This window comes from Danio rerio, chromosome 18 (genome assembly GCF_049306965.1).
Source record: "Danio rerio strain Tuebingen ecotype United States chromosome 18, GRCz12tu, whole genome shotgun sequence".
Lineage (NCBI taxonomy): Eukaryota > Metazoa > Chordata > Actinopteri > Cypriniformes > Danionidae > Danio > Danio rerio.
Window position 1 is genome coordinate 31,711,687 of NC_133193.1, and position 21,226 is coordinate 31,732,912.

The window sequence follows — 21,226 nt, forward strand, 5'->3', positions numbered from 1 at the left end:
TACTGCATATTAGTGCCATTTGCAATTTGTTGAACACTGGCCTTTGAACTAGTTATTTTGTCCAAATCATGTTTAAATTTGACATCATCAACAATTATTATTGAATGTTATTATTAATTTAACAACATTATTTTGAAAAAAAAAAAAAAAAAACAGAGAGGAGAAACCTGATATAGGTGCAATGGAATTTTCTGAGTTGTACTCATTAGTGACAAACACTTTCTCTCGCACACTTTTCTCTCTCTCCCTCTCTGACTTTTTTTTCTGAAGTAAAATGTCCTCATATAATTAAACCAGTTCAGCACTGACTAATGAACAGGACCTCTCACGAATGCAGTGAAACTAATGTTGTGTGTGTGTGTGTGTGTGTGTGTGTGTGTATGTGTGTGTGTGTGTGTGTGAGAGAGTGAGAGAGAGAGAGAGAGAGAGAGAGAGAGAGAGAGAGAGAGAGAGAGAGAGAGAGAGAGAGAGAGATGGCGCTGTGTTCAGCTCACAGCCACAATGTGAGGAAAGGAAACTTCGCCAGGCAACTTCAATGAGACTTTCTGCTCTATAACAGCACACGGATTACAAAGTTAGCCATGAGGATGTGACTCCTAACGACTTCTTGGTGTGTTTTCTGGATAAATACACAATTAAAATTGTGTTATTGCGGAGCGAGTGAGTTCGCGGAAGGAGCGAGTTTTTTCCGCGGGATCAATGGCGTTACTTAAGTGAGAAACCGCAAAAAAGATAGCTTCAGGCTTTGAAATCACGCTGCTTGTGATTCTGAAGCTGTTACACATGGAACTATGAACGATTCGGAGCTCACGCTGACCTCCAATGCGCAACAGCGCATGGCTTCAGGTCTGTCTGGGGAGGAGAGCTCTCTACCCGGCAGCGTGTGCAGACCCGAGCGCAACGGGATCTTCTTCGTCCACTGTTTCATCTGTGGGAGCGGGGTGACTGCGGGGAAAGAGCTGAGCTTGCAGGTAAAATACCAGAGAGAAAAGGATGGGCCGTTTTTCCCTTTCCTGCAAGGCCAGGACCCGGCTCCAGGCGCGCCGGAGATCGGTCCGGATGGGGAAGCTCTGGTGTGCGCCGTGTGTCACTGCTTTCTGCGCGAACAGTGGAACTCATTCGAGCGCAACAGGACACCCATCGAGAAGCGCATGTACTGGCTCAAAAGACCCTACCAGTGCGATTTACGAAACATAACCTACGATCTGGAGCGGAGAATGAGCGCCGGGAATTATGACGGCAACGACTCTGACATTTCCTCGTTCTCTGATAATGACCTGTCCGAGCAGGACTTGGACTTGTCAGCGTGTATAATAAATAGTAACAGTACTACAGGTTTTCGTGGGTCTAATAAAGCATCAAGAGAAAGCAGCAGAAAGAGCGTTAAAAGCAGTCCCGAGTCAGTACGATATCCAGCCAGAGTTTACCCAAGTCAGGACATACCCCAATCAGATCGTCGCACGACTAAAATTATCAATCACACATCGAGCTCATCTGTGTCCATGGCTCTGCAGCAGTACGACTGTCGATCTGTGCGCACCCCCCTTCAGGATAACGACACCATTGCGTGTGGTAAGTGGATGAATGCATCTATTGGTGACTCTGACGCACCGGACAGCTGTGAGATCAACATCACCAGCGATGACGACAGAGAGTGCGCAGCATCATCTCACTTTGATGTACAGAGGAGCCAAACCGTCAAGAGCCATGCCAGTCTTTCTGCTGATGGATGTGCCTGTTATATTTGTGGAAGCAGTCTTTCAGCAGGAGGCCGCTTCAAAGTGTTTGTACAGAAGCAGGAGAGAGCATCCAGTGAACCCTTCTTTCCTTTTCTGTGGCTCCACACCCCTCCAGCAGGTGCTGTGCCCCTCAGCCTAGGTGGATACACTTTGGTGTGTACCACTTGCCACTCTTCCCTCATGCAGCAGTGGCAAGGGTTTGAGCTGGCAGATGTGCCTGTCCTTCAGCGACTCTATGTAGTACCTCTAAACACGAGTGCGGCAACCCCTCTTTCTCCACCTGCCATGAACGAATGTGTAGATGTGCTACCAAAAGTTCACCCGCTCCCCTCTATGCCACAGAATAATAGGGAGGCTTGCTATCTGTGTGGGCATGACTGCAGTCGAGAGGTCAGGATGGCATACACCCATGCTGGTGCAAGTAAATCCCGCAGTGCAATGTATTTTCCATTCATAAACTTGCTACCGTGCCCCCCGAATGCTCAGAGTGTGAGGAATGGAAGGGTACGCTGCTGTGTGGCGTGTCACAGCATCTTGGAAAGGATATGGGCAGAATACTGCCTCTGTCTAAGTGAGGAGCTCATAATGTCCGTCAACACTTTTCTTGAGAGATACCACCTGGCCACGGGAAGAGGAGAATCCGTGGTATCCCCCTCCAAAAGACCCCTGTTGCCCCCATCTCAGACTTCCACAACAACCGCAAGCCACACCTCCATATGTTACTTGTGTGGGGAGGAGCTCTCTGGAGCAACAGAGTATCAGCTTCACGTTAACCCTCCAGGGCGTTGTGGAGAACGGGAGCCCTTTTTCCCATTTCTCACAGTCCACCCTCCCGCTCCCCGTGCCCGCCCTGCTGATGCCACGGGCCTAGTGTCTGCCTGTGCACTGTGTTACCATGACCTTATGGGCCAGTGGTCCCAACATGAGAGTCAAGGCTCAGGATCAGGCCCGTCCAGCAGCCCCTGGGCACGCCAGTATAACTGCAACACTTTCATCTGCTTCTTCTGCAGGAAAGAGAAGAAGAGACCTCTTGGGCTGAAAGCGGTGTGTGTTGATCGCTTGCCTGTGTTTCTCTATGCTCCAAGAGTCAGCCAGACCCTGGTAATTGACAATGGCAAGCAGTTAACAATTGGCTCCTGTGTGGAATGTAAGTCCATGGTTCTGGCTGGACAGAACATGAAGCCGGTCAGTGGAATTGCACAACACAAGGTAAGAAAGTTGCGGGTCACATTACTTTTCACCATAACAGTCCAGTTGGTTATACTATAAGTAATCATTCACCACTACAACAGTTTCAAATTGTTTCTTTATTTTGTGTTAATTTATTTCTTCATTTTTTTGAAACTATTACATGGTCTTTTCGAGTCTCTTGGGGCCTCTGTTAGCACGGTTTATTAGGCAGCTTTGGCTGGAGCTGTTTCTGGGCCAGCATGCAAAAGTTCATCTGATGCACTGATGAGTGAGTGAGCCAAGTGTTGAAACTGAAGTTTTATGGCACGCTGCTGTTCTTTCTAGTGAGTGGGATGGCCATCGCAGGCAGGGGGTAGATAAAGTATGGAGCCTGTCGCATTAAAAAAATAAACATTTCGCAGACAGTCTAGGAGTTGTAAGCTCTCTTTAATAACATTCTTCCAGAGGCCAACTCAAGCTTTTGTTGGTCTCTTGGTGTGAGTGTGTAAATATTGTATGCATGTTTGTGTTTCAGAGAGACAGAGCAGGCTGTTTTGAGGATGTTAAAAGCACGTATTGTTAACGGTTAGTTAAAAGGGATAGTTCATCCAAAAATGTCAAGTCTGTGATCGTTTGCTCAATCTTTACTTGTTTCAAACCTTTGTGAGCATCTTTTTTTCTGTTGAACATAAAAAATGATATTTTGAAGAAAGCTGTAAACATTGACTAACATAAGAAGTCTGTTTTTCAGCTTTCTTCAAAATATCTTATGTGTTCAACAGAAGAAAGCAACTCATAAAGGTTTGGAACCAATTGAGGGTGAGTAAATAGTGAGTAACGTTTCATTTTTGTCTGATTTATCACTTTAAAGCTGTAAATGCCTGTGTTTACATGTCTGTAAAACGTGGTCAGTGTCATGGTAAATATTTGCTAAAACAAAAGCTAATAAAATTGAGTTTATAGGTTTATGTATGTGTCTAGATTAACATATGAGACACAAAACAGCTCACTAGCATCTTATTTAGCAACTTCACTTCGGTAGATTTCATGTTTGGGAGTACAGCACTGATTTCATTTCTACTTTGGTTTCTCCAGTCTACCATTATGCTAGCTTCCATACCTGTTGGAAGTTAGACCATAACTGCAGTTCTACCATGGTGAAACGTAAAGCTAAAATTATAGTTACATGGTTCTTATAAAACTTTGGTGTATGTGTATTTAATATAATTCTACAAAGTTTCAGCTAAAATCTCATGGTTAATGCAGTTAACCATGCATCATTAATCTCTGGTAAATACAATATTAATAAGTTACCAATGTGCTGAAATCTTTTTAAGCTTTTTTAAATGTGATACTCTGATTTTACTTTCGTAGGGCTGCTGAGAATGAGTCAATGTTTATGAATGAGTTCAAGGTCTTCTCACTGTACAGTGTCTCACAAGACTGTTTAATAGTAGCATTGTGTGGTCAAAGTTTGCTCGGCTCTTTCAGGCTTTTTACATAGTCTGTGATGGATGGTTCAAAAATGAAACATTGTTTCATTCAACTTTAACACTTTGCAGTGTTTGACTTTTAATGTTTCTCCTATGCAACAGAAATAGTCTAATCATACTGAGATGACCAACTTTATTTAGGACCAACAAAAATGGAGAGGAGACCTGCTAATATGAAGCACGTTTTGCTTTTATTTATCTCACTCCTTTTTCCTGTAACACTCCCCCATGATATGCTCTGGTGTTTCCTTACAGACAGGAAGCTGTTCTTTGGAAGTTGTATGCAGAGCCTCTGGGCTTGTCATGGATAAATAGTTCTGGCTGTGGCAGTCATTTGTGAGGAAGTGTGTGTCATTGGTCAACATCTTTCAAGAAAAATGTCAAGCACAAGTTGCTATTTGTCATTTTGAATTTATTTTGTTTAATGCTCATTAATAAACAGTAAAACTGCAAATAAGCCAGAGTTAGCCACAAGGGCTATTTATCATTTAGGAAATTGACTAAAAAATTTGAGTGAAAGACTAGAAACATAAAGGAAGTGTTAAAATTAAAAGTAAAAGTGAGAGTGTAAAGCTTGAAAAAGCCTTAAGCAACTGTCCAAAAGCAAATGTCTTTGTACTTTTTTGTTTGTTTGTTTTTGTAATTTTTGTAATTCTAATCCAAACAATGGCAATGTGTCGCTCACGCATGTTTTGCTTCACGCATGTTTGCTTCACGCACCAGAGGCTGGTGGATCTCATCTTGTCATATGCATTATGATAAGACTTACTTTTATAAGTAAATTTCATTTGCATTATACGTTAATGAAAGTTTTATAAAAGTATCACAGTATATTGAGGTAAAAAAAGAGCTATCAAGAAAAAACTTTACACTTTAATTGCATGTCATGGTGAAGTGAGCCTTATTGTTCACTGAATAACGAGCCAACTTACACCCAGTGGTATTAATTGCGTGCTTTTTTCAAAAACAACAAGTGAATTTAAACAGGTAAATTTAAACTTGTTTAATGTATAAATGTTTTACATTTTTTTGTTTGCACACATTTTGTCTTCAAATAAAACACAGTATAATATGCATACGCTTATAGCAAATTTGGAAATACATTGTTAAACAAAAAGAAAAAACTGAATTTGCATAAACAAATAGTCAAATATTAATTGTTTAATGACCTTAAATATTTAGAAAGAATAATTCTGAAAATGCCCGTCCTTAACATGTGCCACAAATATATTTATACTGTATATCGTGATATGACAGTAATTAGGATGTGTTAATGTCAGAGTACTGCCCATGAGGCTACTGGAGTCAACAATCCTTTTTTTGAGAATATTATGCTTGTTAATTAAATTTCAGTTAATTTCTTAAAATCTATCTTTTAAAAATAACAACATCCAGGTAGAGGACAAAAACACAATTTGTTTTCCAAAATGTGATGAACAATGGTTCACCTGGTGAATGTCACCGGGTGGATGGTAATTGTTTCATTAGTTTCACAAGGTTTTATTAGTTAATGTATTTACTCAAATTAACTAGGAATGAACAAGACTTGTACAGTACAGCATTTATTAATCATAGTTCATCATTTACTAATGCATTATTGAAATACAAACTACTGCAAACTTTCCATGAATAGGCCTATTCGATCAATCCCTTTACTGATAAATTTGAAGTAAACTTTATTTGATACTAGCAACAGCTTTTCTCTGAGCAAGTTTTAACAGATTCTCTGCCATTTCGTTCAACTCTACTTCTACAATTTACATGAGTAGCTAGATATCTGTACATTTTTTTACTGGTTTTTATTCATTTAGTAAATTTTTTATATAAATTTCATACAGGAAGCCTTGTTCAATGCAAATAATAAATTAAAATATACTATATCTGTTTATTATGTTTTCACCCATTGTGTGGCCAGTAAAATTGCCAAAATCTCTTTACAATGATTTTTCAATATTTTAACATTCATATATTTAAAAGGGTGAGATATGAAGTGTTAATTTTTTCTTCACAGAGTTTTTCTTGAGTCTATTTTTCTTCAATAGGCCTATTCAATGCAATACATGATTTTTTAAAACTCAAAACTCCAGTTTTAGTCATTTCCATATGTAATTTCTATATAGTTTCTTTAATGTGCAACATTAAAAACATGAAATTACTAAAAATTAAGTTGTCATTCAGGATGTATATGAATTCTTCATATATATCCTGCTGATGCTGTATAACCCGAGTCAGCTATTTCTGAATAGTCTGTAGAAACTGAATTGATGTATTAATAAATGTTTGTGTTTTATATATTGTCCCACTTGACATCTTTAGGCAGACATATTTCCTCTTCATTAACTATACTACTGGCAATTTAAAAAGCCAGTGAATTTTCTGTTCTGATCTCAAGCCTTGGTAAATAACTGAGAAAACGCAAATCAGAGCACGCATTTTTATGATGTCATGATGTAGACTTCTTACATAGTATTTTACAGTATTTTAAAAATACAAGACACTAAAGTATTTTTATACAAAATATTAGGCCATTTTCATTATCCCTATCAAATACAAATGACAAAATCTTGTTTTGTATTTGAAATACTTGTATCATACATACTGCCCATCCCTGATGACATCATTAAATACAAGCAGTCAAATTTATAAACTGAAACTTTCATTTAAACTGCTTGCTGGAATCATGCTTCTTGAATGTATGATCATGCAAAAATCAAGTCTGGATACAGAAAACAACAAGATATTACATCCAGCAAAATCCATCATGTTATCACAGCTCACTGTAGATTTTTATAGCCAGATATTACAAACGATAACAAAATCGAGCCTCCAATATGCTCCATATCCAACATATGTTTTACGCAGCGGATGCCCTTCCAGCTGCAATCTATCTCTGGGAAACATCCATACACACTTATTGAAGCACATACACTACGGACAATTTAGCCTACCAAATTCACCTGTACCGCATGTCTTTGGAGTGTGGGGGAAACCGGAGCACCCGGAGAAACCCACATGAATTCGGGGAGAACATGCAAACTCCACACAAAAATGGCAACTGACCCAGACGAGGTTCGAGTCAGCGATCTTCTTGCTGAGGCGACAGCACTACCCATGCATTATACAAAGATAATATATAAAAAACACCATCTAAACTTTTTTAGAAGTGGGTTTCCCTCATTTTGAATAAAACTCATGTCTAGTATATTAATGTACAGATATTTGCTAGGGTTGTCCAGATTCAGGCCCGATCATGCAGTTTCAGACTCGATCGAAATCGGAAGTTACCGCCCGATCAATACTATATATATATATATATATATATATTCTCATTATTTTTTAACACATCTATAGTTATGTGGTGGCATGATTTCAGCATGACACCACTTTGTTGCAGTGTCACTATTGGTTAAATGCCAGCAAAGTAGAACAGAAACAGCTTGAAGCGGAGCATGAGTATGTCTGCGGTCTAGAGGTATTATAAAGTTGATGACAACAACATTGCCATAGCAAACAGTCAGATTTGTAAACCTGGGATTGCCTGCTGGGTATTTTATGTTGAGGTGATATTTGTTTTTATATTAGATTTTAAAAAAATATTTACTGTGGCCCAAAAGTGAAGGATTTAAGTTATTTATTACTTGATTGTTCAGGCTACCTAACAAAAGTGCTCTGTTTGTTTATAGAGTTGTTGAATGTTAAAATAAGGTAAATAAAATAAAATATAAGGAACATCCTGGGTCTGTTTCTTTTCTCATCTTTATTCTTTTTTATGTATTATAGAAGTATTGGATAGGGTTTCGGTATTTGTAGATGCCCAAAATAAATGACTCAGACTCAAGGGCTGAAAAACCTGATCAGATCATCCCTAATAAAATACTCAATCTTTAAATAGAGATTTTACAGATCTCGTGTGGCATTTTGCGCTACTTAGTTTGTCTACAATGTGTCAACCTTGTTTGTTGCTGTTTCATAATCGGTAAAGAAACAGACAAAACATTACGAGATTAACAAAAGAGCTGAACTATAGACTGCTTTAGCATTGATGAGGTCTTGTATTAGGGATTAAAAGATGTTTTTCTTTACGTTAAACCAAACCATTTCACTTTTGGAGACAAACGCAGACACTTGGTGAGGATGAAATTTTCTAAAATGTGTGTGTATTTATCTATTATGCATATATGCATTAAAAGGCAATACAGTATTTATATGGCGAAGGTCAACTGTGGTCAGAAGGCGGCCTTGTAAGAAAAAAACAGATGGAGAGCCTGTGGTCATCTGAGCCATGGAAGATTTTTGACTTGTGGTAGTATGGTAGTGATTATGGTCGAGCAGGTGTTAGAGTGCTGGATATAATGTCAGAGCGAACATCTGTGTATACACGAGCCAGAGAGTGCACATGCAAAAGTGTACGATAGAGAGAATGATTTCAAAGATAGCAGCTGTTTTATATAGTGACCCAAGCCAAAATTATGATCGAGACTGTGAGGTAGATTGACTTTTCTTCCTTTTTGTGTAAAATTCATAAAGTATCAATAAACACACTCACCAAATGCTGTCAGATGTGCAAGAACAATTCACACCAGCTGTCTTTTGAAAATATATATTTTTCAATTGCTTTAAAAGTTGTTTCCAAAAGCACATTGCCATGCTTAACAGGATAATTAATAGACAGTGATCCATACATCAGTATAAACGCAGGGAGAATATGCAAACTCCACACAGAAACGCCAACTGACCCAGCCAAGGCTCGAACCAGCGACCTTCTAGCTCTGAGGCGACAGCACTACCTACTGAGCCACTGCGTTGCCCCTAAGAATTCATATTGTTTGCAAATACTTATGAAATGCTATGCTGATGAGCTAATATGGCAGCCCACTTCTTTGTGTTCTCTATTGACTTGCATCCTTTCCTTGGTTTTACTTGTATTTTTGCTAAACAACAATCCGAGTGCTCTCTATCATCAAATGCTGATGTCGATTCTACATGCTGAATCAGGCAAACTCCATCCAACATGAGCCCGATTAGAGGAGACGTGTTTAACACACCAAACAAACTAGCCTGACAGTCTAACATTGTCCAATGTCCAACTTATGTTAGTTTGCCAATAGCGACAGTCATTGCTGTCTTTTCTAGTGCAAACTTTTGGCCCAGACACAGGTGATGTAAGGTGACAACATGGCCAAAAATTAAGCCTGCTAGTTGTTGGATGACAGTTTTGTGTAAAAAGTTTTGGCATCTTTAGGTGAAGCGCAAGTCTTTTGTAGCTAGAACTTCAGACTAATGGCAGAAAGTCTATAGTTCATTCATAGTAGTTTTTTATTCAGTGCAACTACAATAATAGACCAATGTTTGACCAGTATTATACATTTACATTGAGTGCTTCGGATTAGTGAATGTTGTGAATCTTTTTCAGTCCAGCATTTAGTTTACCCAGATAAACAATTATTGTCACAGTTCCATTAAGGGCTTTGGTGATAAACAGCTTTTTTCAGGCATGCTTTTAAGGAATGTGAGATATATCTTCCAGTTTCTCACAATATTGCTTATTAGGGATCTGTATACAGTTATATAAGTATACGACTCGTCTCCACTGAAAAGCATAGAGCAGAATAGTACAAATGTTGCTTTTTTATTTGTTTTTGTCAAGAATAATATGCCTTTGAAGGAGGTGGACTTCTTACTATCAGGTGTTCTTAATAGTGTTTCTGTTTTTTTTCTAACCACAACTTTTTTTTTTCCCTGTCTCTGGAACTAAGAGATGAGCTAAAATGCAGAATTGCGTATGTCTAAAATAGCGCTAGTGTAATGCGAGCTGTATCAGGACCTGCCTCTTGGGTGACAGACTCTGTCTATGTTTAGACCTGAGCTCTGTTCTAATATTATCAGAAACACATCAGACCAGCATAAGACAGCATCACTGAGTCCCAACAGACCTAGCTTTAGTACTTCATCCAGTGCAGATAAGATTGTTATCCAGCAAACAACAAGCCAGTTGCTTCAGGCTAGGGCTGCATGATATTGGACAAATCTGACATTGCGATATTTTGTTTTTCTGAGATATATATTGCAATACAAATACAGTTTTACCAGATGGCTTGAATAGCTTTATTTATAAAGAGTTAATTCCTTTAGATTCATTCATTCATTCATTCATTCATTCATTCATTCATTCAAATTCATGAATAATCTGATTCATTCATTTATGCATAAAAATTAGATGAAAAGTATGAGCAGGTGAGTGCAGAAACACCATTGAAAATACCTTATTCTTATTTTAAAGTCATGGTGTGGAAAAAATGCAATTTAACGCAGTTCTTCCTGTACATTCTGAGATCCACTTTATATTATATATCAAGCAGACAATGAAGATCGGAAAACAGATTTAAGGGAAAACAGACTTTAAACGGGCCAATTTTGTAACAGGATACAGTTCACCAGAAGCCCTTGATCCAGGTTACTGAAAATTAAGTCATTCCACATACCTCTGCATATACCCTATTTATGTACAGAAATTGAATAATCAAATGTAAAACAACACAGCATTGTGTTTCATTGTATTTATATTTATATATACTTCATTGTATAATATAATCAATTAAAATGTAGCTTTATTAAAGTTACAAATGAAATACACTGTATATTCATTCAGCAGCACAAATTAAAGATTCACTTCAAAACATAATGCCACACTCCAATTCTGAAGCAAGTTGAGAAAAAATTGTTAATGCACAAGTTATAAGAATAAAAGCATACATTGCAAGTCCATTTTATATGCATAGGCACATGGCTATATAGAGTTTTTTTATTTTATGTAAGGCAACAATTACTAGTAATTGGTTACATTAAAAATACACTTCACAGTTAAATATATTGATACGTTATGTTAAATTGTTCTCCAATATCTACATGGAAGGTATGTGGCTAAGGTAAAAGTAAAACATATTCAGAAATGGTTTTACAAGCACATTCATATCCTTTAGAATATGCCTTTAAAATAAAAACTCAGTTATTACCTTATTTGGAAGAATCATGAATATTAATGAGCTTTGCTCTAATGTTGCTCTGAGCTCATGTCTCTGATGGTCACACAGCATTTTATACTCCAGAATACACATGCAAACAAAAACATTTCTTCAGTTGTCAAAACATATTTGCACAGTTTACTTGTGCTTGTTGCCTCATTACAAACTTACATGTTTCTGTTGCCTCATTACAAATGCATGCTGCAAAGTTAACAATATGCATGCTAAACTAACAAAAGAGAAAGTTAAACAATAGACCCTATGTCTATCTTGGGTGTCGTTGAAAAAATGTGTAATCAATATTTCTTATATTTTTTATAATGATGAGCTGTAAAAAGATGAGACAGTGTTCTCCTTGGCCATGCATGGCTGACTTCTTCCAGTTTTCAAAATAAGAATCCGACATAAATAGAAAATATAATAATGCCCAATTGATATTTCTATATTGTTTCTGCTCAATAACAAAGTGGTGGTTCCATTCAATAAAAATAAAAAAATCTGTTAAAATGCCACAGGCTGAAACATGATTATTGATATTGTCACACCCACGGCTTGTTCATACTCTCCCAATCACCGTTCTCCCTCTCCAATCACCTGCAGCTTTCCCTCCTAATCAAGGACAACATAAAAGCCTAACTTCTCCTAATAGTCGGTGGCTGGTATTGAAGTTGGATGGTTGTCTTTATCTTTGCTCCTTCGTCTTCTCCCCTTTATCCATGGATGTTCATTATAAGTCTTCGAGTCCTTCATACTGATCAAGGGAAGTGATTAATCTTATTTTATGTTTACTAGAAGATCTGCTATCACTCTGATGAACTGTGCTTGTATACTCATCAACGGATGACCATTACATGCTTTCTGATCTTTCTCACTGATTATGAGGAATGTTTACACTTGTGTAGTATTGATATGAACTGTGCATCTGTATGCTCACCTACTGTGTCTCCTACGAGGGAACTTCAAGTGAGATCGATAACATTTACTAAGAGCATTGTAAGATCACTACAATATATATATATATATAAACCCTCTGAATTCCCTTTGTGATTAGGGTCTTAGTTTTAAATAAATACAGTGAAAAGATAACCATATCTGTCTTCCTTGTCTACCAGCGTGACATTTATATATATATATAATCCCCTCACATATACTACACATATAAATGCATATTCTACATGTCATTCTCACTAATTGTCATATCAATTACTGTAGAATAAGCCTGCATGCTTCCTGCACAGTTAACATTCAAATAGTTTTGTTTTTTGTTGCTAAAAATGTCTTCAATAATGCAAGAATTTACAAAAATGTAGTTTTTATTTAATAATGCATGTTAAATTCATCTTTATTTTGGGATTGATTGACTTGCTTGTTCGTAGTCAATGGATAACACCAATACAATCAAAAAGGAAACATTTACACTGAATAGGGCAAACCATGTTTACCTAAGCCCAGGGGTCCGTTCTTCGTACCTCGCTTAAATGATCTAAGATGATTTGGCAGATCCTGGATCTTTTCATCTTGATAACTGATCTCTCGATAAATTGGTTATTCAAACAAGTTCACAAATCAGATTAGAATGTCTGGATAAACTGATCTGAGATCGCTGCGTGTGTTGTGAAGGACAGATCTATCGATCCTCGAAATCATGATCAGCAATGCAAAGATTGGCTCACTGCACAGCAGCGTAATGACATCATCTGATTAATATTTAATTATCCATGCGAGCAAAATTACATCAAATTAGCAGTAAACGGTTTGTTAAATATGATACGCAATAACTTTCCATATCTGTTGTGAGCTGCAGGCTTTTCATGTGTCAAGAGTATTTATCATGTATTTCAATGAATATCAATGTATTTAGTTCTACATTTAGAAAAGATTTTCTTTATTATAGTAGCCGTTTTTTAATCGGTGTAAAGAATAACTGGTTGTTTACAAAAGCATTTTGATTTTGGTAAAGGTGTCTGCAACTTTTGTGAAGCATAAAATCACTGTAATATTAGCTGTCAAAACATGTTTATGACTGCATATGTATTATTGCTTTTAAATGAAAAGTGACATATTGTGCATTTCTATTATACACAAATTATACTAAAGCGATCTAAAAAGTTCATATCAATAAGTTTTCTCTTTGCACCACCAGGTGGCAGTCTTTGTACTTTCATTTCGGAGTGCAGATTGCCTAAGTTTTATAAATATATAATTTTATATATAGTTAAAAATAGTTACTATTTTCCCAAGTGTATATAACTACTACTGTAAGAAAAATATCAGCATTTGGTACATACTTTCAGTATTTTCTTTGCATGAACTGACCCAATCCAATCCTGTTTATATGAATTGAACCTGCTTCCGATCAGGTTTGAGCTACCAGAACTGTTGCTATGACAACAAGTCTTGGATCAGCTTTGAAGAACGAAATGATCCTGGATCGTGTCAAATCGTCAACATCCAAATCCAGCTAACTGAGTAATCCATGTACGAAGAACGGACCCCGGGGGTCCATTCTTTGTACGTGGATCACTCAGTTAGCTGGATTTGGTTATTAAAGATTTGACACGATCAAGGATCATTTCGTTCTTTAAAACTGATCCGAGAGATGTTGTCATAGCAATGGTTTTGGTAGCTCAAACCTGCTAGGCAGCAGGCTCATTTAATGTAAACAGGATTAGACTGCCAGACTGCCAAATTTATTTATATGAACTTTTCAGATTGCTTTACAATGTGTGTATAAGAGACATGCACAATATGTAACTTTTTAAAAAAAGCAATAAAACATTTATGCAGTCATTAATATGTTTTGACAGTTAATATAACGGTGATATGATGCTTCATAAAAGTTGTAGATGCCTTTACCAATATTAAAATGCTTTTGTAAACAACAGTTATTCTTTACATCGATTAAGAAACCGGCCACAATAGTACTACTATGGTAGTATGGTAGCTACTATTACATATTAATACTACTATAATAAAGAAAATCCGCTCTAACTGTAAAACTAAATAAATTTCTAAATACTCTTGACACATGAAAGGGTAAAGCCCCGGAGCCCACAACAAAAGTGGAAAGTTACTGCGTATCATATTTAACAAAACGTTTACTTCAAATTTTATATAATTTTGCTCACATGGATAATTGAATATTAATCAGATGATGTCATCACGCTTCTGTGCTGTCAGCCAGTCGTTTCATTGCTGATCAAGATTTAGAGGATCGATAGAGCTGTCCTTCACAACACGCGCAGCGATCTCAGATCAGTTTATCCAGACATTTTAATCCAATTCAAAAACTTGTTTGAAGAACCAAATTAGCGAGAGATCAGTTAACACGATTAAAAAATTTAGGATCTGCCAAATCATCTTAGATCATTTAAGCGAGGTACAAAGAACGGACCCCAGGATATATATTGTTTTCTGCAAACTCACAGTATTGCATAAATCTGATATTTAAAATAATACTCTCTGTTCATAACTTATATTACATAATAAGGCAGATATGATTTTACGTTGTATACTTTGAAGTATGTTCTGCAATATTATGTTGACTATCATTTCATTACAAATATACATGATCTTTATGAACTCATTGACTTAGTTTTAGTCGCTGAATATTACTCATTGTATTACTCGCTGAGTCATGGATGTGAACTTTCTGTCTGGCCGCCAGTACTGAGAATGAATGACACGTAAATTACATATCTATTTAGAGCAGGGGTGCCCAAACTTTTCCTTACAAAGGGCCAAAATACAAACATAATTGACGGATGTGGGCCAAAAATAATTATATCAAACTGTATTATAAAGTTGCCATGGATAATTTTTAAAATGTTATTTAAAAATAAATAGAAGAATTACATAAATCATAAAACTAATGCAATATACATATATTTTACATTTTATAATTAACTTATTACAATGAAAGCGAACAATTTTATTTAAAACACATTAAAACTGCATTTAAATAAAACTGATTCATTCGCAACATATAATTAAAACATTTATTTCATGCTTGCTTTTTCGTAAGAATAAACAAACAAAAGATTACATTAAATCAGAAATGGCAATCTCTACTAAAGGCATTCCCCCAACCCTCCCCTTCATTTTTCTTTCTTCTTGCCATTGTGTATGAAATGTGCTATATAAATAAACTTGCCTTGCCTTGCCTTCTCAGATGGGATGACGGGTCAAATCAAAGTTTATCATGGGCCAACTTTGGCCCGTGGGCCCTAGTTTGCGCATCTCTAATTTAGAGTTTAGTGCTCCTTAATAGTGCTGACAAATGATTATGTCTTATCAACTCATGTCTACTATTCATAGGTTGACAGGATAGCAACAACATAAAACAAACATTAAATGTTTTGTGGCTATGATAAACAAAACAAACTGATTTTTTCAAGCACTTCAATAAATCAGATATCAATAAAGGTTAAGTAGCCTAAAAAAAATTAACTATGACCATGTAGATACGTAGCATTGATCAGGCTATTTTTGCATGACAGAAGATTAACTGTACATTTCTAAATATTGTGGTTAATATTTAACTATTTAACAGGCTAATGATATTTAATTTTCAAAAAAGTAATCATCACGTTTATCCTCAAAACTTTTATATTCCCTCATCACTAAGAAGTATGTTTAAATTGTGGCCATCACATACAAGCACACCACATTGGGTCTATATGGTTAACACTGTGGCCTCAAAGCAATTACTGGTTTGAGTCCCGGCTGTGCCAGTTGGCATTTCTGTGTGGAGTTTGCATGTTCTCCCCGTGGGTTTCCTCCAGGGCCTTCAGTTTCCCTATCAGTCCAAAGACATGTGGTAAATGTGAATTGGATAAACTAAATTGGCCGTAGTGAATGAGTAACTGTGTGTGTGTGAATAGGTGCATGGATGTTCCCAGTACTGGATTGTGGCTGGAAGGGCATCCTCTGTATTAAACATACTGTATGCTGGAATAGTTGGTGGTTCATTCTGCTGTGGCCGCCCCTGATAAATAAGAGACTAATGCATTTGGCAGGGCGAAGCAGTGGCGCAGTAGGTAGTGCTGTCGCCTCACAGCAAGAAGGTTGCTGGGTCACTGGTTCGAGCCTTGGCTCAGTTGGCGTTTCTGTGTGGAGTTTGCATGTTCTCCCTGTGTTCGCGTGGGTTTCCTCTGGGTGCTCTGCTTTCCCCCACATGCGGTACAGGTGAATTGGTAGGCTAAATTGTCCGTAGTGTATGAGTGTGTGTGAATGAGTGTGTGTGGATGTTTCCCAGAGATAGGTTGCGGCTGGAAGGGCATCTGCTGTGTAAAAACTTGCTGGATAAGTTGGCAGTTAATAAAGGGACTGAGCCGACAAGAAAATGAATGAATGAAAGCATTTGGCATATGCATGAAATGACTTTTATTTTTATTATTAAGAATTTGTGCCAGTTTCCAAGGAAATAAGCAATGTATCTTTATTCACACATAATTTATCAGTATTCCAGTTAAATTTGCAACTTTGAAAGGAAACATTGTATGGAATGGTTGTAAAATGGTTTGTTATAAGAACTGATACACTTCTATGTAATGTATTTTCATGCTAGAGTCACTGAGTCTGTAGCATAGTGTGTGACTGGATTAGTAAGTGGCAACAGATGAGGGGTCATATGAGGTCAAAGATCATGCAGGTGGAGGTCAATGTGGCAACATGGCTCTTTAAGCACCTTTCAAAGCAAACTGCTTCTAGATATGAATGCTGCATATTTGGCCAGTGCGTCATATTTATCATATGCAACAGTATCCAAAAACCCTTGATTCCATGCTCTGGGAAATATTTCTTAGGTTTTATCTGCTTGCATCTATTTGAAGTTCAGTGAGCTCCTGTTCACAGATACTCCACATTCTTAAGCTTTTAATTGAAGGGCTCATTGACCCAGGAGTCCTTGGGGAAGTGTTCATTAACACCAGCAAACCAGGGCTTATTGTTTTATTTTTTTATTTTTCTTAATTACTCTTAAAGTTATATCATGTAACAAGAAAACTCTTTACTGAAAAAACAATCTAATACTTGATAAATAATAAAAAAACATTGTAATTGGTCACTGACAAACATATTAATTTTGACTCAAAATATATTTATGGTTCGATTTATAACTTTATTAATTATCAAATACATTTTATTTCCCAAAAACAAAATCACTTATACAAATTCCTTTTTTAATTATTATAAAATTAGACGTAAAAGAGATCACTCAAAATAACAATTTACTCACTGTTTACTCACTTTCAAATCTTTATGAGTTTCCGTATTTCTTTATACACTATGGAAGATATTTTGAGGAGAGCTGAAAGCCAGTAACCCGTAGTATGAAAAAACAAATACAATGAAAGTCAGTGGTTACAGGTTTACAGCTTCCTTTTGTGCATCTTTTTTGTGTTTAAAGGGTCACAAAACACCAAAACACTTTTTTGAGCTGTTGACAGTCGTATATGTGTCCCACACTGCTAAAAACACTATTAGGACACATATCTCACTAAAAAGTGAAAATTGGTTGTTTTTGCATTATTTCGAGCAAATTCGTACTTCCGGTTTGAAACAAATTTTTGAAGCTGCGTCACGGCCATGAGATCTTAGCGTGTATTCCAGTGTGTAGACTGTACGTCTGTACCTGGGTGTCCCGTATTACGTCTCTGAGTGTGTTGCATTCATTCATGAGTAAGGCTTGGTTCAAACCAATCAGCGCGCTCCATTATGTATGCGCTGCAACTTTATTAATATGCATGCTAGCTTTCTTAGACCGTACCTGAAACAGTGTTCAGACGGCAGAGAGACAGCACACGTAGTGTTGGCAAAAGTTGTTTGAAAAGAATAAGAATTGTTTGAAGATACGAGTCGCCAGTGTTGCTTTCATAATGTGCAGGTTTTGTTTCATTTTCTCTCTGTGAGAGCACTGCTAGACTCGTGTGGATCAGTGCTCGCGACTCGCGGCAGAAATGCGTTTGTTTTAAACATTATTTCACTCGAGAGCATCTCTCATCAATGGCCAGTATGAGCTGATTTTTCTGTCTACAGATTCGGTAAGTGTGCCCTTTCTTTGTTTATTCAGATGGCAAAGTTTAAGTTCGTATGGTCAGCAGTACTCTTTTAGTGTTTAAAGACAGACCTTAGTCAAAATGATTTCTAAGTTACTTAGTTTACAGTATGTTAATATCTGTAACGAAGTGGCTGACATAGAGGGATCCATTTGCAGTATTTTTATTAAACACAGTTTAATAAACAATAGCTCACAGACTTTGTGCGTGCGCAAACTCACATCAAACACTGTAGTATGTAGTCGTTTGGCTGGCGGCAGGTAAACACAGGATGAGTTAGCAGGCATGGGTCAGAGGCAGGCGGCTAGTATCAGAGTCCGTAATCAGGCTAGAGTTCAAAGGCAGGCGGCTAGGATCAAAGTGAGGATTCAGGCTGGAGTATGAGGCAGGCGGCAGGCAAGACTGGGTCAGTAAACGAAGCAGGATCACAACGGGATGAGAACACTCAGTATGAGAGAACATGAGAGAAAGGATGAGAACACTCAGTAGTGTTAGCCGGGGCTAAACAAGACTTCGCAATGAAGTGGCGTGTGTGTGTGCTGCTTATATGTGTGTGGAGCGTGATTGCTGAATGCGTGTCAGATGTGTCTGCAATCAGTGTACCTCTGCTGACCAACGAGGGGAATGACTGGGACCGAGTCGGTGACAATATCACTACAATATTGAAAGATCCTCTGTAAATGCTGCTCTCTGTGTGTAAACACGTAAACACTGTAAGCAAACCAGTGCCGACTGTCGTGTTGAATTTTTGCTGCATTTTGTGACAGGATAGTCTACACACACACACGGCTTTCTGACCTACCAAGTGCATCTGAGGGACAGAGAAATGCAGAGGCTTTTTTTTTTTCTTATACGACATGCGGTATCAAACATTCCACCGTCATTAAACACACTTTCTCCCCTGCGTGCTATAACTATAATAACCTTGCTGCTGGTAGCCCATGTACAAACTGGGGAACACATAAAATCCTACATTTTGAAAACAAACACACATGTGAAGTTAATAAAGATAAATTGGCCATTTCAAATAAACATATTTGTACTTAAGTAAACATAAATAAACCATCTTAATTATCTCAGCGCTGAAAAAATGCCAGACTGTAGTCTGTAACACGGATTGAGTGCTTTTATAAGATGACAAAAGTCTGCATCTCCAATCACTGAAAACGGCTGCAAATCTTTAGCAATAAACACCCGCACTGCCTTTGTTATTTTATGTGTCTCTCGGAACCAGTTGGGTATGTTTGCTTGAAAGAAGGACTTTATTACCTTCTCTGCTATCCTGCCTTTAGACAGTGATATTGCTGGGTGATGGCGCTGCAGATGTGCAGTCATGGTTATACGTGTAAAACAATGCTTGCACACAGTTATTTTTTGCTCACCGTTTTTTTTATTGGCATTATACTTATCGGCAAAATCAAAATGTCCTCACACCGCAGATTTGAAAGATGCTGATGCTTAGTCGTACTGTTGCCTCACTTCTCCACCGCTTTCTTGTACTGTTGCCTCAGCCTCACTTCACTGCAGCTCACAATATTAAAGTGTGGAATGATGGTCAAGTGCCCCCTAACTTTAGAGCATAGTGAATAGATATTTACTTGCAGGGAAGAGTTTCCTCATCTTAGCTCATGGACTTACAGGCACACACAGACATTTTGGGGAGATATAAAACTTACATAAATTATTCACACACGAAACCAAGAAAACCGCAATTCACAAGCGCGTATTGAACCGTGGAGGTCGTAGCGAACGGTTCAATATTATATTGAGAACCGTGGCATCCCTAATATATATATATATATATATATATATATATATATATATATATATATATATATATATATATATATATATATATATATATATATATATATATATATATATATATATATATATATATATATACATATATATATATATATATATATATATATAYAYATATATATATATATATATATATATATATATATATATATATATATATATATATATATATATATATATATATATATATATATACATACATACATACATACATACATACATACATACATACATACATACATACATACATACATACATATATATATATATATATATATATATATATATATATATATATATATATACATACATACATACATATATATATATATATATATATATATATATATATATATATATATACAAACATACACATATATATATATATATATATATACATATATATATATATATATATATATATATATATATATATATATATATATATATATATATATACATACATACATATATACATATGTATATATGTATGTATATATATATGTATATGATATATATATGTACATACTTGATGCATGCATACTGCATACACCCACATACACACGCACATACATATAAATTCGATCCTTGCATACACTTCCACATCAATACACGCAAGTACATATAAACTCGATCATTGCATATACTTGATCCTCGCATAAACACCCAAATTAACACACACACGCACACACACACACGCACACACACACACACACACACACACACACACACACACACACACACACACACACACTCACACACACGCAGACTTGCTGCATGCTGGTATAGCACTCAAGCAAACTTACAAAACAAAACTCACAAACATATTTATCAGGAATCTGGTTATTGCAAAACTGATGAAATAGAAAGAATTTGATTAATAGAGGTATTAATTCTGTTAAATAATGAAAGTGTGTTAT

General features: G+C 36.6%; 1 protein-coding gene across 3 annotated transcripts in view; it reads left to right on the forward strand.

Moving 5' to 3' along the window:
- Positions 1–460: 460 nt before the first annotated feature.
- Positions 461–21,226, forward strand: part of gse1b (Gse1 coiled-coil protein b) — a 321,762-nt gene continuing 300,996 nt past the window's right edge. For 2 of the 3 annotated variants that reach the window (XM_009293638.5, XM_068214812.2), the window contains exon 1: positions 461–2,948. In XM_009293638.5, coding sequence (XP_009291913.2) covers positions 792–2,948 — 2,157 coding nt within the window. In that variant the 5' untranslated portion in view covers positions 461–791. The remainder of the gene's footprint in view (positions 2,949–21,226) is intronic. The other variant, NM_001430859.1, reaches the window with a different exon arrangement.